Below are 19,898 nucleotides of genomic sequence, written 5' to 3' on the forward strand. Positions count from 1 at the left end.
AGTTTACAATATAAACATTTAATTTCACTTTTCAGCCTTAATTATCATCTTTGAATAAAGGACAATCATTTTCAATTTTAAGTTTCAGTTCCTCTTGAAATTAAATGTCTTATTACTTACATTTGAAATAAACTTTTACTTTTTCCTATGGTGTTTTGGCTATATTTTTATGTTTTTTTGTTTGTTTTTTTTTGGTTTATTTGTTTGTTTTTTGGGTGTAGAGGACCGCTACTTTATGTTCCTTTTGGGTAAGGGTTTATGTATCTTTCACCATTAGATGGTGCTGTACGCAAATTTTATTTTTACTCCACACCCTCAAACACAAAGCAGTTGCTAAGCTACAAAGTGCGTTTCATGCATAAAAGAATCGTGAATATGATTTGTATAAACGCAAACACCCAGCCCCTGTTTTGCAAACCCTGTGAGGTGGTTCCGTTGTCATCGTTCCGCAATTAAACTTCATTTCCCAAGAAGGTGTAGGGACAATAATGTGGGTTATGTAGTTTATTGAGAGGTCAAAGCAGAAGAACGAGCTTTCATGGAAACTGCATTTCCCATCACAGCTTGCGTGCGGTCAAAGGTGAGAGCTCAGCGTTTTGAGGTGGAGAAAAGTTCTCATGGTTGTAGTTGTGTCACCGAAAAAAATTCAATCGTTTCCAGACTTCCATGAACTCGTGTTGAAGCAGCCAAGGTAAAGTGTGTCAAATACAACTTAAGCTAGCAGAGTGTGGTATATTCATACGATGTTTAAACATCAAAATATTTTACTAAGTTTTTATTTAGCGGTTATAACTTTTAAGGGAAGTTAGCGCTTAGTTTTGGTCTGAGTACGTTGCTGTGCACTAGTGTTAGCTTTATTTCTTACTTTTGACAATTAGCTCTGCATTTATGCTCAAAATCTACGTAAACGGCTGTAGTTTGTGCATTAAACCCATTCGAAAAAAGATTTTTAGTCAAAACTAGTCTTTACGCAACGTCTTAACTTTTATTGGCTGACACAGCTTGTACTAGCTTTTTTTAGCAAAAATAACAAATACAAATGTAAACACAAAAACTTTCTTAACGAAAGTGCTGTTTTTATTAGTCAGTGGAAATCATTGGCTTTGTGAACAGTTACTTATGACTAAACAATACTGAGTTTAGAACGGAAATGTGAAAGATTTGGTGAATTTCAATCAGATTCTGTCGACTTCAACTTTGTTTGTTTTTTTTGCTCATAAAATTCGTAAAATGATAGTTTTTATACTATGTAATAGTCTTTTGCCAATGGGACCTACACTTAGTTAGTGTCAAATGCGGCAGATTTTTAGTTTAGAACCCAGAATCTTTAATCAAAGCAAACTTTACGTTTCAGTGTTTTTGTAGCTGAACACTTTTTAAGTATAAAGTCTTCCTCTGAAAATAAAAAATTTCTTTGGAAACCAACAGTTGAGATTTGATCCCATCTCAAATGAGACAAACTTCTCCACAGCATGGTGAATCATTTGCTGCAGGCGGTGCAGCATGACACCCATCTGCTTGCAGCTAGTAGTTTCACATAGATGAATGTAATTGTCTGATCAGTGCTTCTCAAACTATTAGCTGCCACAGACAAAATTATATTCACAGAGTAAAGAGCTTTTTAAGTGCGATTATTCACATCTTTGCATGAACTTGTGCTAAAAAGCTTTGCTCTGTTTCAGTGTTTTTATGGGCAAAGACAGTTTTCTGAACCACAGTTATGCTGGGGTTTTTTCTTGTTCTATTTGACATCAGCAGTTTTCTCTTACTTATTACACTAGATGTGTGTTTTCTTTTGATATGATTAAAACGAACTGAAAAAATGGTTTTGTTTTCAGAGATCCTAAGTAAATTCTTCAAATTATTTAACATTACTGGAACTTTTTTTTAACTCATTCTTTTAAAAGAATGAACCTGAGGGAGTTGGAAAAAAAACAAAAAAACGCGAATGGTTTTTCTAACTTTGCAGGGACCAAGCCTTTAGCAGAATGGGAATCAAACCTGGCCCTGTCCAGATCATCACCGTATCCAAGGATGATCACTCCTTCGAGTTGAACACAGAAGCTCTGTCCCAGATTCTGCTGGCTCCAGAGGTCAGGGACAAACACGTGGTCGTTCTGTCGGTGGCTGGAGCTTTCAGGAAGGGAAAAAGCTTCCTGCTTGATTTCATGATTCGGTACATGCACAGAAAGGTGAGCCAGTGTCCATTATTTCTGACGTCATACTCTTCATGTTTCCCCCCCAAAAAATGTTTTTTGTATTAACGCATGCTGGGAAATTCTACGATTAATGAACAGGTGTTTTGGTGCAGAAGAATTATAGTGAAAAACTCCTCCTGTGATGTCAGAGGTATTCTTAGTTTGGAAGTCGCTGAACACGTCTGTGGAATGAAAACACATGCACATGCATGGCCCATCCTCACTGTAACATGCAAACAAACTTGCTTGCCTAAATTGACGAACAGAGATTTAATTTGATGCCTCTGAAGGAGTGTCCTAACTGAAAAGAGATAAAATTTGGACTAATCTGTTATTATGGTTTCTATTCTCAGTCAACCTATTTGCTGGGAAATGGTGACCTAGGCTGGCATGGAGTCAGCGAGGCTAATAAAATGTGTTGTTTGGTATTGCTACAGTGACACTGTGAGAGGACAAAAATATGTGTTGTTTTTTTTTTTTTAACTTCTTAAGTAGTTGTGACTTTGACATGACAGATGTTGATAGTCATCTGTGGTTCCACAGGAGGACAAGAACTGGCTGGGTCGGGATGATGAGCCCCTGACTGGTTTTTCATGGCGAGGTGGTTCAGAACCAGAAACGACAGGCATTCAGCTCTGGAGTGAGGTCTTTGTGGTTCAAAAAAGTGATGGAACAGAGGTACTGCTGCATGTGTATTTAGCACAGTGGCAGTTTCATATGAAAGCTTCATTTAAAAAGCTAAACTGCACTACAACCTTTTATGCATTTTAGTTTAGAATGTTAAATTTAGCACAGAAGGAAAATGCTCACTAGACTCAGATGTATTTATTACTGAGAAAAGGCTGCTGTTTTAAAACTTAGTGTCTATTACATCTGTTAGCATGTTAAAATGTTGCAATATGTTTACCTACCGATTTAAAAAGAAAAAAACAGGGTTTATTTGTTAAAATGGGTAGAACAAAGTTAGGAACTGACAGACTAACTAACTAACTAAACTAGTATGAACGCCATATTTGAATAAACACAGTATTCTGGATTTTGCTATGAATTTTCTGCATTCTATTCATCCTGGCCTTTTGGAACAATCTGTTTCTAATGATCTGGAAGGTTTCTACTGAAGTAATTTATAACTAATTCTCTTTTTTTTTTCTTTACTCAAACTTTTGTAAACTGGAGCTCTATAATGAATATATTCTGGATAAAATTTTAGTCCCTAAACACATTGCCAATTCTTAATACAAACTAGGCCTGCACAATAAATCACCAAATTATCGTTATCACGATATCAAGCTGTCCAATACACATATCGCAAAAGACGCCGAAAATTGCGCTAAATGGTTACCTTAAATGTGGTAAAACAATCTCATGACAGCTTGAAGTTTTCAACTAATCAAATAAATCCCTGTATCCATTTGACCAATCGGATGGAATCCTTTATGTTAGATGCTCGGCTCCTATGTAGACGAGGCTCATTTGGAGAAAAAATTAAGTTGTGTTGACTCTTATTTAAATCACACTGTTGGGGTGAAATGGAAATGATGTTTTTGATTGTTTTGCTATTTGTTTATGTTTCATAAGTTATGTCATCATCGCAAAATTAATTAATCTTGAAAATCTCGAGTTTTCCTCATATTGTGCAGCACTAATCCAAACTGTAACTTTATTCTGAAAAAAGCAAATCAGTCAAACCCTTGGAACTTGTTTTGTTTGTGACATACCTTCTGTTTTTTTTTTTAAGTGCAGTTTCACTTAAGTGTCAAAAGAAGCACATCCATCCAGCTGTTGTTGATGACACAAAGCATTGTGGGTGTGCTTTCTTGTGTCTGCTGCAGGTGGCTGTTGTCCTGATGGATACTCAGGGAGCGTTTGATGACCAGTCCACCGTGAGGGACTGTGCCACCATCTTTGCCCTCAGCACCATGACCAGTTCAATACAGGTGGAGGATGTGCTTTGATTGCTATTAATGCTAAAGCTTTCCTGTCTGCTGCTGTTGCCTGAATTTATGTGTGGGTTTCATTTGCAGATCTATAATCTCTCGCAAAATGTTCAAGAGGACGATTTGCAGCAGCTGCAGGTACGCTCTATGGCAAAAATAAAATTCACTAGTTTGTATTTTCTTCATATTACAAAATTGTGTATTTTTTTGCTTTTTATTATGGGATTTCAGGTTTTATGTACATTTTCCTTCATAAATTCCTCATTTAAATCAGAAATGGGTTGTGCAGAATTATAGCTTGGGCACAATTAAAATATTGAGAATGACGCAACAACTGCTCCTTTTTGTACATCAAGGTATTGTGTCACCTCACTCTTTTTTGAATTGACATCAAAAGCTCGATGGGCTGGCTTCAGTCATCTAAAGGAAAAGCTGATGGATTAGTGCCACATCCTGCAGAGGCTGCATTTTCCTGTCGCTCCAGCTTCATCTGAATCTTTTTGAAACACCAGCAGTCATAATTAAATTGTAAATATATCAGAGTTTAGAGAAATTTAAAATAAAACAAAACAAAGAAAATATGCTGCACATTTATCGGTGCAGTCCTCACCTTTTGACAGGTTTAGAGGAGGAACTTTTGCTGTCTTAGGGTGCAGCTGGTTCCACCTTGGACAAGTGAGTCATCATAGAACAGGAGCAGGGATGCTTCAAGAATGACTCGCCATTTCCAAGAACACTTCCCGTCTAAAATGGTTTACAAACTCGTCTGTGGCTGCACTGCTGTACCTGTTTGTCTGGTACTCGTAAATAGACAGATTTATGTAATGAGAGGCTGGGATTTTTTTCAGCACTGAAGCCAAAATATTCACCTACATACCGGTACATTGTTGCATTTCTCCGTGTGCATCTGTCTTTTGTTATTTAAAACAAAAGCAACCATTAATTGAAATAGCTGAGATCTTTTTTTGATCTATTTTCTAATGGTTCCCAGTGGTATTTTATTTATGATTATGCTGTTTCTAGCCAAAATAAGAAAATTTGTCGTTTTCTAGGACATAGTTCATTAGAAATGTGAGCAGGCCGTTGGTGCAGAGTAAGCCTGCCCCTGCATCCCGTCATCCATCTGTTTACATGTTCTCCTGCTAGCTTACAGCCCCTCACAACCCTAACCTAACATTAGCAGTGCAACAAAAATGGCGACCAATATTGGAGCTATCCAGGCGTACAGTTTTGAGTCAGATACCAGCACGGATGAGCAAAACAAAGATGTCCACGGAATCTAGTTGTCTGCAAGTGAATGCATCTGAATGGAGCGGAGCAAGGAGTTGATTGTACAACTGTATTTTATATGTAACAACTAGAAGCTTTTTTAAACATTTTTTTTTATCTGCTCCTGATTTATAATGATTTGAATGAGGAAAACTCAGAAATGAAATAATTGTCTTTATATATGTCCTCCATCATGAGAAAAAACCTACAAGAACATGTTAAAAACACGATTTTCATTGAAGTGGGTCTTTAATGTAGATTTTCTAACTCTGTGTCCAAGATATCTGTGTTATTAAAAAAAAAGCTGCTGTCAGTTGGGATAAATTACTACTGTAATTTAATCTACAGTAAAGATTTAATCTGATGAATAGATTCTCCATAAACCTAAATTGTTATACATATAAAATACAACCTAAAATGTTATACACTGGTCCCTGTGAAATTTAGCATGTTTGTGTTTCTTCTAGTGCATTGTGTTCTGCGTCCTGATTGGCTGTACTGTATAGGATGTGTTTAGCTAGAAAAGATTATCTTTGTTTTCAGTCTATACTACACTTTTTTCCATGAAGGTTTAAACTTTGAGTTTGAGAGGAAAGAAAATATAAAAATGTTCATATCTGTCAGATATGTCATATGTCAAATACATTCTATCAGAGAAAAGAGTATAAAATGTGAAGTGAGGGGTTTTACATCCTTAAAACATCTATAACTATTGTAAAAAATAAAGAATGACTACTGGTTATTTTTAGAACGTAACTCCCACAGTGATGAGGGATAAATGTGATCCAGATCACGTTTTTGTTTTCGCTTTAATTCATTTCTTTATATTATTTTACCTGTTTCCACACACGTTGGTCTGCACAGTTAAGTCATTTCTGACTGAGCGGTCTGTGACTGTAGCATCAGACCAGTGACCCGCTACTATTCCGTTTATGTTGTAGAAAAGTAGACAGGGCGTGACTTTATGACTCTTTCTTTTGCAATTCCTCACACGAGAGGAATTAATGTGTTTGCAGAAAATATGTGAAAGCTTTAAGAGATTCTGTTAAACAGCAGCATTGGTAATTTCGGGATTATAAATGAAAAATGAGCACATTTTGTTTAATTCAAAGTCATCTCTGCAGAATTCTGCAGAAATCAGTGGCTTTTATCTAGATGTGACTGACTGTTATTGTGTTAATGGTCATCATGGTCTGACTGTCAGATCCAGGTGAGGTTTGCATCACTGGTGTAAAGACTGTTGCAGAAAACTGCAAACCATTTTTGATAATTTAATGTAAAATCAAATAAAGTACATGTATATATGATCTATTAAAAATGCAGAATTGCATGGCTTATTTCAGGTGAGAAATCCTAAACAATTTATTTTTTATGAAATTCTATGCCAATTAAAACAATAGTGATCTATGGGATCCCATTGCATGAAAAACACTATTAGAAAACACCAACCTTGTGCTTTTATATTAGAGAAACCAGATGATCTTATGTCACCCTGAAATAATAAATGTGTCAAATTTCCCACAAGGCATGTGCTCAGAATAGGTGTATGTGTTTTATAATTGCTACTATAGGGAGATTTGTTTGATGTATTTTAAATGGGGGAAAAAGTTCTACAAGTCATTTCTAGCCTTCTTCTGATTATGAGGAACTATCATTAATTGTATGAATCAAAAGTTTTTTATTGTCCAATCTAAAATCAAAAGTCTAGACTGATAATTACAGACTTTAGTGAGCAATTTCACTCATTTTTTACTTTTATTTTGCTTATGGCTACTGTCTGCTTCCAGCTTTTCACAGAGTATGGGCGTCTTGCCTTGGACGAGATATTTCAGAAACCCTTCCAGGTACAGGAGAGATCATGTCAGGTTACACTTTTTCATTGTTTTCAATGAACGTTTGGTCATCAGTGCTGCTCCTCTGTCCCTCCAGTCCTTGATGTTTCTGGTGAGAGACTGGAGTTTTCCGTATGAGTACAAGTACGGCTTCAAGGGTGGAAACGATTTCCTGGATAAGCGATTACAGGTTCCATTCTTTCTCAAACTACCAGTTTTCTCCACACTGATAGTTTTCTCCCTGGTAAAATGAGGGTTGAAAATGTTTCCTCTCATAGGTGAAGGAGACCCAACACGAAGAGCTGCAGACAGTCAGGGAGCACATCCATTCCTGCTTCACCAACATCTCCTGCTTTTTGCTGCCTCATCCGGGGTTGAAGGTTGCCACCAGCCCTGCTTTTAAGGGACAACTTTGTGGTAAAATCCTAAAGTGACCTCATTTCTAATATTCAGAATACAGTGCAGAGCAGTGATTGGAGGTTTTTTTTTCTCTCAACAGATGTGTCCCCAGAATTCAAAGAGCAGCTGCAGAGTCTGATTCCTAAACTGCTGCATCCAGATTGGCTGACTGAGAAAGAGATAAACGGAAACAAAGTCACGTGTCGAGGCCTGCTCGAGTTCTTCAAGGTAAATAATCCCCTTCGCAAATCTGCTGATGCAGAACCCGATTGTCATGTGCTTTCATTTCTGTGTAACCAGGCGTACATAAAGATCTATCAGGGAGAAGACCTGCCTCAACCAAAAACGATGCTTATGGTATGAACAGTATCCCATTTGAATAGGTTGTATGTTTTTTACCCCAATGTAAACATGTATGTTTAACCCTCAAGGCTACAGCGGAGGCCAACAACCTGGCAGCAGTGGCAGCAGCTAAAGATCAGTATCAGAAGAACATGGAGAAGGTGACTTTATACACCTTACACACATTATAATCTGATGATGAACTGGCTTTCAGCTCACTCTTGGGCTACATGTGTCATTTGTAACAGGTGTGTGGGGGCGACCTCCCATACGTGGCTCCTGAGTCACTGCGGGAGAAACATAGCTTCTTCTTTAAAGAGGCTATTCACGCCTTTTCATCCACAAAGAAGATGGGCGGGCAGGAGTTTTGCGACCGTTACCAAGCGCAGCTACAAAAAGAGCTGGAAGAAATGTGGCAGTCCTTGAGCAAGCACAATGAGGTTTTTTTTTTCGTTTGGATTATTTTATGTGGAGATAATGAAACAAAAATATGATTTGCTCCCATTTTCCCTTGATTGGTCTCCGGCATCAGCTCTGTTTTCTCTCGTAGTCTAAAAACATCTTCAGCGCCTTCCGGACTCCTGCCGTGCTCTTCGTCCTGGTCTGCCTCCTCTACGTGCTGTCGGGCGTCTTGCTCTTTGTCGGCCTGTCCACTTTCGCCCTGGCGTGTGACTACAGTTTGGGCTTGATCATGATTGCCATGCTGACTTGGGCCTTCATCCGCTATTCTGGCCAGTACCGGGGTGTGGGTGTGGCCATCGACCAAGCTGCAGGTGTTGTTCTGGAGCAGGTAGGAAGAAACGGGCTGGCCGCTTGTTTTGCTGTCGTCACTGTTATGTGCCTTTTAAATCCACTAGAGGGAGCAATTGGTGCTTAAAAACTCCAACGTATGATTGATTTAAATCAGTGTTTTTCAACCAGTGTGCCGTGGGAGATGGTCAAGTGTGCCGTGAGAAATTGCCCTCATTAACTGATCTAAAAACATTTTCCATCTCCAGGAAATCAGCTCTTTGTTCATCCAAACAGACCCTGATAAAACACTGAGAAGTTAAGAATGTGAAATATCATAAAATTATTTTTTCTTTGTGTTTATATGATTCTATTAAAGACATTTTGATTAGAATAACGGGATACCGCGATTTAGCTGCAGCTATAAGTGTGTAAGGAAAAGTCCCGCCCCTTTAACTGTCTCCACCAATTATTCTTGAAGGCTAAATCACATGTCATCAGTCTGACCAATCAGAAGTGGTTAAAGTATTCACTTCCTTGTTTCGATTTAGCGCAAAAAAGTCTCTCTGTTCTAACAAAAATACCAAGTAAAGCTCGTCTTTAGCGGCGTAGCTTTCCACAGAATCTGGTATCAGACTGGAACAAGTGAACAAAACCATGAAGCTCAAAGACGCAAGTCTTTCTACGGTCGGCGGATTACGGGCACTACATCTCCCATGATGCAGTAAAGTGACTGTTTTAGCGCACAATGAGTCTCTCCTCTTAACGTCTTAAAACAACGAACACACATCAAACAGTTTTTGAATCTTTTGACTTAATTTTTAATACATCTTTTAGAAAAAACAGCTGCAGCTTCCAGCGTTTTCTGCAACAATTATCACAAAAATGCATGTGAGATTGCAGAGCGGCTGTAGATCAATACAGACTGAGCTTTTTTTTTTTTTTTTCATTTATCTATTTTTTTGGATGCTGGTGTGCCGCGGGATTTTTGTCAAGGTTAAAGTGTGCCGTGGCTCAAAAAAGGTTGAAAAACACTGATTTAAATAATGGTTTAGGAAAGAGAGCTGCCCATGCAGTTGAAGGAATCGGTGAAAAGTGTCACACTTTTAAAAGCGTATAAAAAAAAGGGAGGAGTCTAAAAGTTCACTCTGGGTTTTTTTTTAACCCTTAGTAGTCTAGTACCTTAATGTATTTTTTAAACTTTACATTTTGCTCTATTAATTCATCTTTAAAACATTATTTTGTGGCAATGCTTGATATTCATCTTTTTAGTACGACCCCAACTTCATTTTTACAGATATGTGTTTGATTACAATAAACAATAATTTTATATTGAACACGTAACTCTTCTTAGTGGTAACTTTTGTCTTTTTTACTGAAAAAAAAATCACAAACATTTTTATGTTTTATAACAAAAGTTCAAACATATAGAGACAAAATGAAAATGTTCAAATCCAAAACAAATACAAGGTCAAAACAATGTGAAAATTGCTACAAAAGCAGGCAAAGCTCCACTGATAAGCTCTCAGGATTAATTCCAATGGAAAACATGATTATGTGTCATAACTCTGGTTCTGTTTTTTTTTAAAACCAAAAATGTCAAAAGCTTAAAACTTTTTGAAATCGAAGGTTTCAAAAAGTTTTAATGGAAACAGCCGTGGTAAACAGCTGGTGTAGCTGGAAAACGCACCGGTGAGTTCAGGGACCATAGATTCTGAAGTACTGTTCCAGTTTGGATGTTACAAAAGCCTCTTTCTTGTCTGGTTGTAGACATTTTTATGTTTAGTTCCTAATTTACAAACAGAATAAGCATTTTTTTTTCTTATAGTAAAAAGTATGGAAGCGATTTGGAGAAGATCGCTGGTAAAACAAAACCTTTTGACCTGTTGGAGATAATGGGTGAACAATGCAAACAAATGAATCTGTTACCTTTGCTATAGCCTTAATATTTAAAGATGAAAGTAGGTTTTCAATTTATGGCTTTGTGTAAAGCTGCTGGAATAAAACACCTCTGTTTTGGACTGCTTTTAGCCAACACCAGCTCACGTTTGCATGTTTATGAAACAAAAATAAAGCCGCAGGTCTTCTGTTAATGCTAAAGAAAAATAAACATTAACACTGTCAAATAAGGATACAATAAGATGAATAACAAATTAGCAGTTTATTTATTCATTCATTTTTCTTATGTTAGTACTCATTTTCACTGAAAAGGGTAAAGCTAGTTTGCCATTTTCCCCTGTTTTTTCTCTGCAGTTTGCATAGTTTTTCTTTTCAGCCATGCTGTGAAACTGACAGAGCTAAAACTGGTTCAAACAGTCGTCATGCGTTAGGTTTTGAGATGATCTGCATGTGTTTTTTCAGCACTAGTGTTGGTTTTTTTACACGGTGAGTAACAGTTGTGCCCTCATTTACATGGCGGGCAGTAAGTCAGACGGCTTATGATAGGTAGCATGAATGAACACTGCTTTGTGTTGTGTGTGTTAGTGTTCCTGGGGGAGAATCGTATCTTTATATTTAACTTTAACATAAAAAGAGGTTATAAAACTTGATGCAAGATTTTGTATTTGTGTTTTGTTTTTTCAGGCCACTGTGGTGTTGAACAAGTCAAGAGGAGCAAACGCAATAAACCTGAAGAAATCCAACTAGAAGCCCCCCCCTCAGACATCAGTGTGGGGGCTCATTCAAGCAGCACACTACACAAGCACACTTTCAACACTAAAGCCTTATCATGCATCAACTACATCGGTAGAAGCACAACGCCAGGTCACCAGCATCTCTATTATGCAGCTTCAGAATCCTGTTTAAGGGACTTCAGCGTGTCGGTTCATGTCTGCAGAACAAACTGCCCTTATTCTAGAACTTTACTCTTCATCTCAAAGGACGAGTCAGTGTTTACATGTATATGTCAAAAAAAGGAAAACGCCTTGTTTTCTTTTTCAGGTCAATTCATCGTCCTTAGCTGGATGTGTGGTGAGAGATGAATGGTCAGGGTGCCTTTTGAAACTTCAAAGGTCGTCCTTTAAACTGCTTTAAAGCATCAACATAAATACTTTATTTCTTGAATTTAAAACATTCCTCTTAATTTGCTCTAAATAAAAAGCATCTACTAAAACAATGAGCATTCATGCTTTTGACGACCAAAAACTTGTGTTCAGCAGCACTGCAGGTTTAGGAAATCTTCTGCGACAAATTTCAGTTTTAATATGAAATAAAACTGAAATTGCTGTAAAAACGTCACTCTTAAAAAAGGTTTTTACAAAGTTAAGCTAATGACCGAACCAAAGAGTAAGCTTTAGATATGTTTCTGTTGTCTTCTGCAGTTAATGCCTTAACGCCTCAGCTGTGAAATGTAACCCTGACCTTTACTGCAGTAACAATTATAAAACCTGAAAAAAAACAAATGACAAACATGATATTTAGATAAATAAGAACCCAGCATGCATTTCTGCTGTGCATGAAACCACAGCTGCGTCATGGTGCTTTTTAGAAAACTGCAATGTTTTTGATTACATTCAAATACACTTTGATGTTCTGATTACAGATTATTTTAAACTATTACAAAGAATATTCTATATAGTATAGGTCACTTTGTTCAAATTGAATTAGTAAAAGAAGTAAACAATGTTTACCAACTGGCCAACATAAAATTGTAAATAAAACAAAAGTTTTGTTCGGCTGCCCTCATTCTTCGAACACATAAGTCAGTGGACCAATCAGCTGCGGGTTTTTGGTCATGTGACATGTTCTATACTCGCAATGAAGCATGTTGGAATATAAAAAGATTATGGTTATTTGCACCAATTATCCTTTAACTTTAAGCGCTCAGACACAAAGCTGGAATGCAGATTTACAAAGCTTTCTTCCTGCATCTGCTGCATTGTTGTGGTATTGATTCTGAAACCGGGCCAAAAATATGTTTGTAGAAATCAAAATGTTCGACCATCATGATGCACTTTTCTCTTTCCACAAGAGGAGAAACCTTCAGGATGTCAGTTCAAACTGCACTTCCTCTCCTCTTTGGTGCTTTTTGCACATAGCCCTTTTCAAAAGTCATACAGGCATGCAGTGTGGCTGTAACTGCCATTGTAATCATCTCATGCAGACTGCTGTAGCAGTGATAAATGCTGTTTTATACTGAATAAATAAAGCTTGGCACTGGTAAATGGAGATGGATCTTCTTTTTCCCAGGAAAATTAACGTTGGTCCATTATTTCAGCAATAAATACATTTGCTTTTAGCAATGACATGAACCAAGAGTGAATGAATAACAACTTTTGTAGTATTCGAAAAATGCTGTATGCCACATTTTTAAATGTAAACATTTATTTAGAGTATTTTTTTATAAGAACAAATCTTTCTATATGTGTTAAAAATATGATTGTGGTTAGAATTGATTAAAGTAACAACAGTAAATGAACTTTTTTAAACCACATGGTTATTGTGAAACAGGAAACAGATGGGAAAGGGGGTTGAGAGGTCAATAGATTGAGTATAAATGTATCCCCTAAACGTGTGTCACCTCCTAACATTTCAGGTCTTCAACACACACTATAACATAACCTACAGGGAGCTGCTTTTACTTCTTTGAAGCCATTTAAGGCCAGGCTTTTTTTTTTTTTTTTTTTTTTGGTTGCTATCTTAAGTCAAATTTGAGCTATTTTATATCACACTAATTGGTTTGTCTCTGTGGTGTAACTTTTCAAATAGTCTTTTTTTTATTGGCATGCTTAGTCGACTTTCAAAACAAAAACAAAATGTACCAAAGACCCAAAAAACTTCAACCATTAACTATAAATGTTGTCAGGTTCCAGTATGACTGCTGTGATGAAGGGGATCTTTCTTCATTTATTTTTCTATGTTTTACATGTATTTATTCAAAATTAGTCACTTTTGTTGCTCTTTTGCACTTGAAATGATCCTTGAATGGAAGCATCCTACATTCCACCCACTGCACGTGGTATAGAGGTTAGCGCTCTCGCCTCACAGTGAGAAGGCCCCGGTTGACTCCCGGCTGGGACCTTTCTGGAGTTTTCGTGCATGTGCGGGTTTTCTCCAGGCTCTCTGGTTACCTCCTACAGTCCAAAACCCTGTGTGATAGTTTAATTGACCATTCCTGGAAGTGGTTTTGTGGCGCTTTAACCCTTGTGCTATCTTAGATGACCCCCCCCCACCCTTCCATTGACGTGTTATTCCTACAATGACAAAGGTGGATAAAGGGGGAAAGATTTCATGTAATCCATGGACACCAGTGAAGATCACAAATCATTGAAGAAAAAAGGTTCAGAGCACTGTCTAGTGGGTCTAGATGACCCAACTCCCAATGGTAAAGTGCCTAGGATAGCAAAAGGGTTACCAAAGCGGCAACCTGTCCTATGTGTGTGGGCCCCATATGTGTTTACCCAGCTTTCACCTAACGGGAAGGACACCAGCAAGCTTGACCCGGAAAGGGATAAGAGGTCAAGGGATGGATGGATGATCCGTAAAGCAAATAAAACCAACTTTGGCTTTTTGTGGGATGGATGTATAAACAAAGAATAGAAAGCCTACTAGCTCTGTAGAGAGGTGTAGGCTTTGTGATTCTGCAGGAATGACCAGATTGAACAATAAAATCAACAAACATTGAATCTTGGACCTCTGCGTTCACCAAAAACTCCAATAATGGACTGAGACATGTAAACCAGAGATTTTTTTGTCTGGTTGTGCATGTAAACCTGATGTAAACTGCTAAATCTGATAACCACATATCAAATTTTGTGGTGATGTATACACTGCCTTAAATAGTGCTACACTAAATAAAGCACTACGCTATCAACCCCTGCCTTTAGCAGCGGCAGACATACGGCTCTGTTCACAGCCATGTCTCAAAAACATTCGTCTTTGTCTCCTCGGTACAAATGAGTGACCCATTATTCTGTCCGCTCATCTTGTCCCTCCTTCCTCTCCTCAGCCTCTCATTCTTCCGCCGCTTGGGTCTCTACCCGCCACGCCGCGCTGAATAAAAGTCTTTCACGGTGAATTTCGTGGCTCTTGTTTCCTTTTATGGTGATCAGCGTCGCTTGCCCACCTCCTCCCGCTGCTAGCGAGGCGCGTTCACTGGCCGCCGCTGCGCACAGTTCGCTTCCATATTTGGAAGTGAGTTCAACAAAAATGGAACAAAGGGGCGTGGCCGCACGCGGAGAGGCGGGATTGGAGAGCTTCCAGCCGTCCCAAAAACCTTTCTTACGTCTTACGTCTAAATATCAAATGTTCCCGCACGTATTCACTTAAAACGGCATATTTAATATTTGCAAGTTTACAGTGAACCTACAATATATGCTACGCTTTAAAACAATTTAAAACTAATTTTCCCACAAAGCTCCTAACGATTGTTTTTGCTGCATCCATAACAAAGAAAATTGAGTTTAAAAATATGTAGAATTTTTCCCTTTATATTTTTAATAAAAAGTATTAAATAAAATATACACAAATATACATCACTTTTTGCAAGCATAATCGTTTATTTTTATTACTTTTTCCAGTTTTACAAATAAAAAACTTTTTTTTCTTGCATAACCTAAGACACGTGTTTTTGACAAAACAAGATTACATAGAAACAATTTCTCTCGTGCACCTTGCTCTAACCAGGAGCGCACGCGCTTCGATGCGCGCTCCCGCTCAGTGAGTGAGCGTAACAGAATTCAGCATCACCCCATTCAATTTCTACCAGACGCAGATCTATTCACAGCTCCGACAATGGTGAGTTTCACGTAGTTGAGTCTGTTTTAAATAGCCTGCTGGTTTGAGGCACAGTTTCCCCCTGCTTTTACTTGGGTTTGCTTTGCTATTTTTATTTTTATTAAGTTTTTTTGTTTATTAATTAATCGTGACATAAGGAAAGCCAGTAGTGTGCCGCAGGAGTCTCATTCTGGTTACGGACGCTATGGCTATCTGCTCTGAAGTTAGATATCTACTATTTTAACAGTGGGCGCTGCTGCATCATGTTTTATAATTTCAATAAAACCAGAAGCTTATAATAAAGGCAGAGAAACCAGCAGCCCTCTCAAAGAACACTGGCGCCATTTCGTTCATCTTCGTGCTTCATTGGAAAAGGCAAAAAAGAGGTGAAAGACCGGTTGCCATGACAATACTGGAGCGAGGCTTGATGATGCCTCCAGTCTGAACTGCGCAGTACTGTGAGGTGCAGCTGCTACAGTTAGCTAAACTAGCTAACGCCGGCTAAAGACGCTCATTGTTGCTGCTATTAGCTGAGATTTTATAATTTATCTTTTCCGTGCTTTGTTATTTACTACAGTCTAAAACGCTACATGAACAAGCCATAATGTAACATTTATCCACCGCATATTTTAAGGCTAACACTTCGCCGCTAGAAGAGACCCGTGAACCGCTGGTCTGCTGGGGCTGATTTCCTTTTATAGCAGGCTAGCGCTCATGTGAGCGTGCTGCATTCATGGCCCCACCCTAAATTGGTGCAAAGGTGTTGTTGTTGATTTCTGTCTGAAGTCATTTGCTCAATTCACAGCTGATTTTGAGCATTTTATTGTTTTTCTTCCAATTTGTAAGTTTATAGAAAGCTTTTGTTGGCTTTGCCAGCATTACGTAACTCTTGCTAAAGGCTCCAATGGAAGCCTAATGCTATTTTTTTTTATTGTGCGAGGGATGCTCAGTGTGGTATTATTTGCGTTGTTGTGGATCAATGCAACACATAAAAACACAAACGTTTGTTTTGTCTCCTGCCTGCCAACCAAACAGCTGACATATTTTTTTTAAGAAATGGACACATTTATTCATTTTTTTTATTTCTCTTTTGCTTGTTATTGTGGAATTACAGGCTTATAGAGGACAATAAAGCTGGAAACCTGTAAAACTGTTGAATACTTTTTGAATGAGAGCAGAGCAGACTGGTTATTACACAACAAAAATGTTATCTTTTGTTACAAACAAACCTGTTTGATGTATTTTAGGCCAAAGGTAAAATTGAAAACCTACAAATGAGAACTTTTACGTTTCCATTTTTAAAAATCTTATCACTTGTTTTTATTGATGCACACGTGAGAAATAGATGGAGTCCATATTTGAAAGTTGGAACATTTGAACTGAGCTGTGGAGGTATTATGTCAAGAAAAAAAGAATCGATTCAAAATGTTGTCTCCATTGTTATTTGGTTAAATAATTCTTGTTATCTTTCTCTGAGCAAACATGCAATGTCTGCAGGTGGTGCTTTGGGGATTCACTGACTTTTCTGGTTTTTGCCTCACTATGCTCTCTTTATCTTCCATTAAAAGTGCTGACGGTTTTTATTCTCGAGACTTCATAATATGAGAGATTCTCCTAAAAAATTCCAAACACTATTAGAGACAGCAGCCATGACTTTGCAAAGTGACTCATTTGCACTTGAACAGACGTGCCATTGTTTTTGGACTGAACCACATGCCGTAATGCTTAACTTCTAACTCCACCCGTGTGGTTTAGGTCATGGACAGACAGCATAATTAAAACTTGCAAAATCTATAAGATGGGTAGGCCGTCATTTTATTTCTAATGTTGATAAAGGATTTTAAAGAAGAAAGGTGGATTATGTTCCCTACTTTTGTTTTGCATGTCTTTAGCCTGATGCCAAAGATGACTAATAGTTCCACTGGTTCTATTTTTTTAATTATGATTTTTGAACACAGCTAAAAATGTTTAGACCCACTAGTGATTTGTCCTGCCAAGACGGATTCTTAGAAGTGTTGCATGTAAGCCTGCAAGCCTTTCTGCAGCTCTCATATCTGCATTTAGTCTGCTTTCATAGTCGCTGCTGGTCTATATAAACCTACAGCAGGTTAGACAAGAAAGTGTTAAAGAGCTGCTGATAAATGTTTTACAAAATTATCTTCAGACGTAATCAAAGTCCCAAAACAGATGCAGAATCAAATAATGTTTTAGTGGATCCGAAAAATACACTTTGGCCTAAGCCTGTCGGTAAAGCGACTGTTCTCTCTCCAGGCCTCTGGCGTTAAAGTCACAGATGAAGTTATCGCAATCTTCAACGACATGAAGGTGCGTAAAGCTCAGGCGAATGAAGATGAGAAGAGGAGGAGGAAGAAGGCCGTTCTCTTCTGCTTGAGCTCAGACCTCAAGAACATTGTTCTGGACGATGGCAAAGAGATCCTCCAGGGGGACCTGGGTACCACCGTTCAGGACCCGTACCAGCACTTTGTGAAGATGCTGCCTCCGGACGACTGCCGCTACGCTCTGTACGACGCCACCTATGAGACCAAAGAAACCAAGAAGGAGGACTTGGTTTTTATCTTCTGGTGAGTGAGCCCATTCGTCTCATGAATATCTTTGACTGACATCAGGTAATTATTTCTGCCTCTTTTTCTAGGGCTCCAGATAGCGCTCCTCTGAAGAGCAAGATGATCTACGCTAGCTCAAAAGATGCTATCAAGAGAAAGTTTGAGGGTGAGTCATCTTTATTTATTCTACACAACTATTTAATCTTTTTAAACAATGAAAACCTCTTGGTGTTCCCGTTTTCCTTCAGGCATTAAGCACGAGTGGCAGGTGAACGGTTTGGAGGACCTGAAGGACCGACACACCCTTGCAGAAAAGCTTGGGGGCTCATCAGTAGTCACCCTGGAAGGATCCCCTTTATAAATGAAAGTGCACTGCTCCTCAGCCGAGGCCCGTCAGACACATCAGTTCAGTTGAGTCATTCCAGTTTGGCAGGATAAGGGGGGGCTAATGAAGAACCGGCGTCATTTGTGGGACTTTTTGGGGAGGATGTGATGTGTGGGTTTGGGAACAAATAAAAAAAAGATAAGCTGTTGGGGGGGGGTCATTACAGTTCTAGAAGATGAACTACATGCACAGAAGGGAAATCATTGAGAAAATTGCTGAAGGAAAAAATCATTGAAATACACAAAATTACCATGTTTAGACGCAGTTTTGCTTATTCCAAGTACAATTTGAATGATTGCTGAGACAGGGACAGGCAGAAACCTTTTAGTTATGCAGACACTGATTCCTGATTTATATGCTCCAATTATTTAATTTTATTTAATTTTGTTTTGCCAAACTAATGGTTACGTTTGTAAGTGTGACTCGGTGTAATTTGAATTAATATGTATGAACACCGATATAACCCATATCTTACATTTATCATTTTTCTCTTTTGTTTCTTTTTCTTGTTATCATTACGTGTTTTCTCTTTTTGAACTTATTTCCAAAACCTCTCTTTTCCCGGTTGTGGGTCAGAAAATCTGGCCTCAAAAGAAGTAAACCAATGACATTCCTCACTTTTGTTAAAACCAGAACCTCCTCAGATTGAGAACGTTGATGATGTGACGTTGATGATGTGAAGACGACTGTTGATGAGAATACGGAGGACCAATGATCAGAATTAAGCCTAAATAATGAGTGGTTGATGTTTTGTATTGTCTGCTTATCTCTAATAAATAAAGCACTTATGGTTGACTTTCTGTAACTTCTTTTCGCTAGAAATTATGGAACTTTTTTGATCAGAAGTCATTTGGAGTTCATTTAGTGGAGTTTTAATTGAATGTCAAAAGAAGGTTAAAATATTTTTCATTGCATTATTCCTGTTTATAATCCAGACATTCTCTTTAAAACTGGTGACAGAGAAAGAAAGTTTTACTTTGAATTCTGATAAAAACTAACATTCTGCAGATCATCTGATTTATGAACAGCACCCTTCACACTTTGTCCCATCAGGTTGTGCACAACAGTTATCTGCTGCACAATTGCTTTTTGTTTTCCAGTCTAATGCAAATCAATGAGGAAGCAATTTACCCAGACAGGCAAATATTCCCTATCCTATATGGTTGGACATCTTTTGCAAGTATTTCTTCAATCCCCAAAGCATGATGGGAAATTCAGATGCAGGCTTTCATCCAGAAACACAATCCTCCTTCAGTTTAAAATACATTTAAACCAGTTTGAAAAAGTTAGCCTGTGTTCTTTGTGAGGAAATATTGGAATTGAGAGAACTCTGGCGTTTTTTGTGATGAGTGTTCATAGTTTGTCTGTGAGCATCTTTGGTTGTTTTGACCATTCAACCTTATTTTCAGACAGAGTCATCGCCCACCTTTATTCCTAAACATATTCATTTATTTATTCATAAACATCGTAAAGTCCCAGCAGAAGTTTTGTTTTTAACCATTGTGCTACCCTAGGCAATTCAACATTGG

At 38.0% G+C, this 19,898-nt stretch overlaps 2 protein-coding genes across 3 annotated transcripts; both read left to right on the forward strand.

Moving 5' to 3' along the window:
• Positions 1–447: 447 nt before the first annotated feature.
• atl3 (atlastin 3) lies at positions 448–12,869 on the forward strand. Of its 2 annotated transcripts, none has more exons than XM_078954052.1 (14): positions 448–580; positions 1,970–2,192; positions 2,742–2,876; positions 4,031–4,135; positions 4,223–4,273; positions 7,192–7,248; positions 7,334–7,426; positions 7,515–7,653; positions 7,736–7,863; positions 7,936–7,992; positions 8,067–8,138; positions 8,226–8,417; positions 8,528–8,767; positions 11,290–12,869. In XM_078954052.1, exons 2-14 carry the CDS (start codon positions 1,989–1,991, stop codon positions 11,350–11,352), a joined length of 1,536 nt encoding a protein of 511 aa, XP_078810178.1. In that variant the 5' UTR covers positions 448–580; positions 1,970–1,988; the 3' UTR covers positions 11,353–12,869. The 2 variants fall into 2 exon arrangements, with proteins under 2 accessions (XP_078810178.1, XP_004073187.2); XM_004073139.5 differs by having other exon boundaries at positions 557–691.
• A 2,438-nt stretch (positions 12,870–15,307) lies between these two features.
• On the forward strand, positions 15,308–19,164 carry cfl1 (cofilin 1). The gene is made up of 4 exons (XM_004073140.5): positions 15,308–15,441; positions 17,692–18,002; positions 18,074–18,150; positions 18,233–19,164. Exons 1-4 carry the CDS (start codon positions 15,439–15,441, stop codon positions 18,343–18,345), a joined length of 504 nt encoding a protein of 167 aa, XP_004073188.1. The 5' UTR covers positions 15,308–15,438; the 3' UTR covers positions 18,346–19,164.
• The last annotated feature ends 734 nt before the right edge of the window (positions 19,165–19,898 follow it).

Source organism: Oryzias latipes, chromosome 10 (assembly GCF_053564925.1).
Source record: "Oryzias latipes strain Hd-rR chromosome 10, Olatipes_Hd-rR_3.1".
NCBI lineage: Eukaryota > Metazoa > Chordata > Actinopteri > Beloniformes > Adrianichthyidae > Oryzias > Oryzias latipes.